The sequence below is a fragment of the Oryzias melastigma genome, linkage group LG18, assembly GCF_002922805.2.
Source record: "Oryzias melastigma strain HK-1 linkage group LG18, ASM292280v2, whole genome shotgun sequence".
Lineage (NCBI taxonomy): Eukaryota > Metazoa > Chordata > Actinopteri > Beloniformes > Adrianichthyidae > Oryzias > Oryzias melastigma.
In genome coordinates, this window is record NC_050529.1 from 22020085 (window position 1) to 22027547 (window position 7463).

Sequence of the window (7463 nt, forward strand, 5' to 3'; positions counted from 1 at the left end):
AATAAATAATAATTAATATCAGTCTGTGATTCAGATATTTTTAGGCCAGCAGAGAAGGCCTTGCAGGCCCTGATGGCCCGCCACTGATGAGAAGACACTGCTTAAAAGAAAGAAAGGGTAAAATAGCACAATAATAAACCATGAATCCATACATTAACTGAAACCAAATAAATAAATAATATGTTACTTAAATTAGTTATGAGTTATGCAACTCCTTATTTGAATTTTTTTCTTTAATTTAGATTTAAAAAAAAACTCAACACAGATCCTGAAACTCTCAGATCATCAGATACGTTTTTTCACCGGTTGTTATTAGTCCTTTATTTCGAACAATGCATACAAAATACATGGTTAAAAAACAAGAAAACTATGGAAAATTTTTATATAAATTATAAATAAAAATATTAAGCCACAATTTTGTAGTTCGAAATGGAGTAGGAAGAAGTTTAAAAAACTTTTTTTAATAAAAGGTAAAAGATAAAGAGAGCAGAGTCTGAAGATCTGAGAGTTCTGGATGTTTAAAATAGGGGTGTAGAAAAAAAATCGATTCAATCAATCGATCAATCAGCTTATATTTATAAAGCACTTTTCATTTCCTTTAGGCAGCTCAAAGCGCTGCACATAAAAACAATAAGAACACAAATTTTAAAATATAAAAGACACAAAGAAACAAGCAATATACATACATTAATCATACCAAAAACCCACCTCAATTCTGCCCAACACCCACCCGACATATGACCTTAATCATCCTAACATCCACCCAAGAAACCCACCTAAGCCCCACCCCGCATCCCCTGGCAGGAGCCTCAACCCTTTATATGAAAACAGTAAAATATGGAATAAAAAACTGAGTAAACAAAATACTACAGGAATTACAACTAATAGTAAACAAAATTTAGCAATCTTGCAATCACACTTTTAGAAACGTATTAGTTAAAGCACAATCATTCTATTTTTTTTCTTTTACTGAAAAATATTTTGTTGTGAAAAACAGACAATATTGACTGATCCCTTTAAAAAACAAATATTTTGTGACTTACCAAAAGAAAGCCAGAATGAATTTCTAGGTAAAAGTAACTGGTATATGAGATACAGTCACTGTGCTTAATGCTGTGATCATTTGATAAAATTAATTTGACCATTTTTTATAATGAAATACATTAATTTGCTTGTACTTTTAACTCATGCCGCCCTCCTGCGACAGGGGCTGAAGATACTTGATTTTTTGACATCTTTCTGTAACCCTCATGTGTCTTTTCTGGGCGATAAAGCGCCGTCCAGCGGCTGCTGCCCACCACAATGAATTTCCCCCCGGGGATTAATAAAGTATATTTGATTGATTTGATTTGATTAAAATTCAGGTAGATTTGGTTTAATTCGTACTCTTAAGAGTGAAAAATTGTTCTGGTACAGTCTTGGGATATATTGTGATACCTATTGTATCCTGAGACATGGATCGGGATAGGTATTGTATCGCTAAACTCTTGCCAATACACACCCCTAGTTTATAAAGACACTGGACATCTGAAAATCAGTAAGGTCTGAACCTATGAAGACATCTAACAACTACAAGGAGAATCTTAAAATCTATCCTGAAGCTGATGGGTAGCAAGTACGGAGGCTTTAATGCCTCGTTTCTACTGAGCTGTCCAGACCGGACTGGATTTTTTAGCGTTTCCATTACAAAGTGGACCCGTTAAGCAGGACCGACTGGTAGCATTTCTAGACCTGCGTTGGTTGTAGGTCCATTGAAAAATAGAATGGACCCATGAGGGTGGAGCTTCTGTCATCACACAATGCAACCCATTGATTGGTGGAAAGATTTTACAACAGGATTGTAATTTTTGAATTTAAGATTTCAATCAAAGAAGACATGTTTCCTACATTTACAAAAGTTTTGAAGTTTGAGTGTAACTTCTTTCATATGTATGAGGTTCATATTCCATATGCTTTTTTGGAACATTTTCTGAAAACTAAAAGTTTAGAATGACTTCTTCGTAGAGAATAACTACATAGAAAACATGAAGTTCTTGATAATTTTAATATCTAATGTTTCTTTCTTTCTCTTTATGTTTCCAGAGCGCAGAATTGTTCTTGGAAAAACTGGAACTGGAAAATGCTCATTGGCAAACACAATCCTTGAAAAACAAGTGCTTAAACTTTATGTTCTGCCAAAGTTTATAGGAAGTAAATGTGACAGTGAAACCAGTGAAATTCACGGGAGAAAGATCACAACCTTCGACACTCCTGGATTTTTTGACACCAAAGTGATGGAAAATAACCCGCTATTTGAAATGGCAAAGCGTGTCACTCCGATTATTCGAAGACTTGAATACAGCTCTACTCAGCTGCTGAAAGAGGCCATCTTTAAAATGAAGGAGTTCTTTTCTGAGAAAGCTAAAACATATGCACGGATCGTCTTCGCTCACAGGTATCAACTGGAAAATCAGAACATTGAGAAATTTGTGAATGAAAATTGTGATCTTCAAGATTCAAGATACTTTATTAGTCCCACGGGGGGAAATTCTTTGTTTTTCAGAACAACCCAGAACAAGACAGACAGAGAGGTACACAGACAGTTCAAGGTTCACTGCGGAAGCAGCCAACTGAATGGTGCCCCTTATCTGCGTGGATTTGTGGAGCTAAAACCTGATCACCGGCAGCTAACCAGCTACAACCACCTCACCAGCAGCTATCCAGCTACAACCAGACGACCAGCAGCCATCCAGCTAAAATCAGCTCACAAGCTGCTATCCAGCTACAACCACACCACCAGCTGCTATCCAGCTACAACCAGACCACCAGCAGCTATCCAGATACTGGAAATCTGGACAAGGCCTGCTCACCAGCAGCAGCTGAGTGACTAGGTAGAAACCAGTGGAGGCATTTATTTAATTCCCCAACATTTCTTTCAACACCATGGAAGTAGGGCTTCAAGTAAAATCTCCTTGTGTAAGCTGTCGGCAATATCAATAACTGACTAGATTTTGTCCCTTCCTCCCACATTCTGGAAAAGACAACTGCTTTTTACAAACAAAACAGCTTCCTTTTCATGACCTGCTACCCCTCCAGTCTACCACATCAAGGCCATTATCACAGACAAGACTTTTATGAGGGGATGTGGTAGGAGACAACCAAATAATTACTGCCTTCGCCCACTAAAGGGAGCACTAAAGCCAGAGGAAGCAGGCTCGCCAACCAATAACAGACTGTACCACCCTCTTTTGACATGGCACTTTCTAATGTCCGATCTTTATCTAACAAGAATTTTATTGTAAACAATTTTATCCTAGATTATATCATTGATGCTCTCTTTTTAACTCTAACATGGCTGAGCACGGGAGCATTTACTGTTCTCACAGAGTCCTCCCGACCTTATTTTAGATTAGTTTTTTCAACCAGGGAGGGCAAAAAGCGTGGTGGTACTGCATCTATGATGTCTAACTCCTTGGCTGTAAAGAAAATGTCATTAGATCATTACCCCAGCTTTGAACACCATACCTTTGTTTTTAACAACCCGCCAATTTTATGCATCACAGTATACAGAACACAAAAATCAAACACTGGTTGTATTGAGGACTTTTCTGACTTCTTAGCATCTATCCACATTTCCTTCAGCATTATTTTAATAAAGGATGATTTTAACCTGCACGTAGACAGGGAGTTGGACTATTACGCCACTCAGGTTATGGACTTGCTCACTTCTCTGGATTTTATGCAACATGTCATGCAGCTGACTCACAAAAGGGGGCACACTTTTGACCTTGTCATCAGTTATGGTTTACCCACTAGTGTGTCCACTTTTGTGGATCTGGCTGTATCTGATCATTACTGTGTGCTTTTCAATAGCACTGGTTTTATAAAACAAAAGACCTCTGTGGGAACGGTGAAGAAATGCTTCTTAACTCTTGAAGTGGTCGAAAAATGTATTTCATCTGTTCACTCCGACCCTCCACTTGTCTTACCAGCTCCCTGCGATCTAATTTTAGAAAGTTTTAACAAAAAATTAAGATCCAGTCTCAACTCAGTTGCTCCACTTAAAACAAAAAAGATCATTACTAAATCCACACACACTTGGAGAACAGCTGAAATTAAACTCTTTAAAAAAACATTTAGAGCCACTGAAAGACATTGGAGGAAATACAAACTTGAAATAAACTATCGGGCATTCCAAAATCTACTAAAACTATACAACCAAACATTAAAGCAGGCCAGAAATTCATACTTCGCAAACATCATCTCCAAAAATAAAAATAAACCAAGAGTCCTCTTCAGCACAATTGAATCCTCAGTCAAATCATACAATAATAAAAATTCAATACCAGCTTCCGCTTCATTGTATGAGGACTTTGCAGACCACTTCTGGAGTAAAATTTATTCTGTACGATCAAGCGTCTTAAATTACCAGAAAAGCCTTTTTATTGAAAACGATGGCTTGATCTTACCTGAGGAAGCACTGGACAGTTTTGACCTGGTTGAAGCTACAACACTTTGTCGAGTTTTCTCCCAAGTTAATCCAACATGTTTTTTAGATCCAATTCCTACATCAAGTTTAAAATCATTTTACGGATCTTTTGAGAGCGAGATTTTAAATATCATGAACTGCTCTCTTCAAACAGGTGTTTTTCCTACTGCCTTTAAAACTGCAGTTGTGAAACCCTTATTAAAGACAACTATTTTAGATCCTATGTCTCTTAATAACTACAGACCAGTGTCCAACTTACCATTTTTAAGCAAGGTTTTGGAAATACTTGTTTTTATTCAGCTGAATGAGTTTCTCTCACAAAACAGCATCTTTGAGATAAACAAGTCAGGTTTTAGAACAAACCACAGCACTGAGACGGCCCTGTTAAAAATCGTTAATGATATCAGATGTGCCTTGAATTTAGGTCAGATTTCAGTATTTGTTCTTCTAGATCTAAGTGTTGCTTTTGATACAGTTGATAACCTGATCCTGTTAAACAGACTTAAATGCTTTGGCCTTTTAGGGACTGTTCTTAGGTGGTTTAAATTCTATCTCATAGAGAGAAACTTTATAGTGAGCATGGACACTTACTACTCTGGGGTCCACAAACTTAAAAGCGTTGTGCCTCAAGGTTCCATCCTTGCCCCCTTGCTTTTTAACATCTACATGCTTCCTCTGGGGAATGTAATCAGGTGGCACAATATTAGGTTTCACACCTATGCTGATGACACCCAGCTGTACATATCCATGTCTCCTGATGACACAAGGCCAATAGAACCACTTTTTAATTGTATTTTAGATGTGAAATCATAGATGGCAAATAATTTTCTGCAGCTCAACCAGGAAAACACTGAAATTTTAGTTATCGGTCCTGAAGCCAAGAGAGAGAGAGAGAGAGAGAGAGAGAGAGAGAGAGAGAGTGTGTGTTTGGGGATTACTTTTGACTTTAAGCTTACTTTTATCCCACGTTTCAAACAGGTGATTAATTCTCTTAGAAATTTGGCTAGAGTCCGCCTGATTCTCTTTCCCACTGACATGGAGATACTGATGCATGCTTTTATTATCAGTAGAATTGATTATTGAAATGTGCTTCAAACTGGTCTTCCAATAGTTTCAAGAACCTTCAGCTTCAACAGAATTCTCCTGCAAGAGTCCACACAAACACCAGGCGACAGGCCCACACCACCCCGATTTTAGAAGCCCTGCATTGGCTCCCCATAAGCTTCAGGGTTGATTTTAAGATACTTTTAATGGTTCTCAAATGTCTTAATGGTTTTGCGCCTTCTTATTTGTCTGATCTTTTAGTAAGATATGAACCCTCGCGGACCCTGAGATCCTCCTATGCAGCTTTCCCTGGAGGAAGAGGCTCCAACTATATTTTTCACACAGCAAACTTCCTTTGTTCTGCTTGTACTCAGTCTGTTCTCTATCATTAAAAGGAGTGGGAGGTATGAAAGGGATTGGGGCTGCATGTGGATCTGGGTGAGGGGGACATTATATGTTTTTATTGTATTTTACATGTATTATTGTTGTATTTGTTTTTTCAGATTGTTTTATTTAAATGTAAAGCACTTTGTATTATATCCTACATGAGAAGTGCTATATAAATAAAGTTGATTGATTGATTAATTAATTAAACAGGATACTCATTGCCTACAAGATGGTATTTTTTGCTCTAGAAACAGAACTAGGGCCTCATGATACACTTCCTATCAAATCCAGTGGTAAAAAGTCCACATTGATCTAAAAAAGAAAGTGGCAAAAGACTGGTACTTGCAATTTAAAGCTAAATGATATTGAGTCCTTTCCAGGATCTGACTATAATCAACTTGGTGCGAAACCAAAGCAACATGGAAAGGCTAAACAATTTGTAATTGCTCCCAGAATAAAATTGACTAGCAAATATCTCCCATTGTCAGAGTTAAAGGAGAAGGAGCTTCACAAATGGAAAGAATATTTTAAGAATCAAATGCTAGACATAAACAATGTAATCAATATTCATACTTCCCATGACCTCCTTAGAGACAAACTCTTTTTGTGTAATGAAACTGTGAAAAAAGCAAGAAGACAATTGTATTCAGACATTATTTCTTCTGCTTCTGGTGATTAGCACACCTTTTTTAAGATTTTTAGCTCACTTTTGGACTCTGATTTAAGTGGGAATCTCGTTGATAGTTCTGTGTCAATTTGTATTTGTATTTTTCATGGACAAAGTCACTAGTATCAGGTCTTCCCTTTCACACAGCTCTACTTACTCTCCACCAACTCTGCCAACACCAGCAGGTAACTTTCATTCGATTTCCTTGGTGTCTCTGGCTGAGCTACAAAGGGTAATATCAAGTCTTAAACCAGCTGGTTCTTCTCTTGATGTTCTGCCTGCTTGTTTTTTTTTTTTTTAAGAAAGTATCTGCAGTGATAGCCCCATTTGTTTTAACCATTATAAACTCTAGTCTTGTGTCCAGTCAGGTTCCACTTAATTTTAAAAAAGAGGTAGTGCAGCCGCTGTTGAAAAAACAAGGGCTGGATACTACACTGTTTTCAAACTAAAGGCCCATTTCTAACCTTCACTTTTGTGTATAAACAACTGGTTACATTCTTAAATAATCATGACATCACTGAACCTTTCCAGTCAGGTTTCAGACCTAAACAGAGCACAGAAACTGCTCTTTTAAATATTTTTAATGACATTTTATAAGCAACCGATGTAGGTAATCTTGTGGTTTTTTTATAATTGGATTTATCAGCAGCATTCAATACAGTGGATCACGAGATCCTGATTGATCGGCTGGAACATTGGGTGGAGATCTCTGGGGCATCTATGCAGTGGATGAAATCCTATATGACAAACAGGTCATTCTGTGTTAGCATGGGTCCTCACTCCTCCAAGTGTCATCCCCTGAGGTGGGGAGTCCTTCAGGGATCCGTTCTGGGCCCACTGTTTTTTTTCTGTTTACATGCTCTTACTAGGGAAGCTGCTTCAGAAACATAAGGTGGA

The 7463-nt window shown here is 37.6% G+C and overlaps 2 protein-coding genes across 4 annotated transcripts in view; both read left to right on the top strand.

Moving 5' to 3' along the window:
* LOC112141078 (GTPase IMAP family member 2) overlaps positions 1-3296 on the top strand; it is a 5418-nt gene extending 2122 nt beyond the window's left edge. Inside the window, exons 2-3 of one of the 3 annotated variants that reach the window (XM_024264119.2) lie at positions 2083-2434; positions 2513-3296. In XM_024264119.2, the coding sequence (XP_024119887.2) occupies positions 2083-2434; positions 2513-2870 (710 nt within the window). In that variant the 3' untranslated portion in view covers positions 2871-3296. Of the gene's footprint in view, positions 1-2082 lie in introns of all 3 variants that reach the window. The other 2 variants (XM_024264120.2, XM_024264121.2) reach the window with 2 other exon arrangements.
* Positions 3297-3309: 13 nt separating this feature from the next.
* Positions 3310-4525, top strand: LOC118597893 (the record flags this gene model as incomplete). Its single annotated transcript, XM_036216887.1, is given in 1 exon segment — positions 3310-4525. A coding segment is annotated over 1 exon segment (1089 nt), but the record flags the coding sequence as incomplete, so codon positions are not given.
* Positions 4526-7463: the final 2938 nt, after the last annotated feature.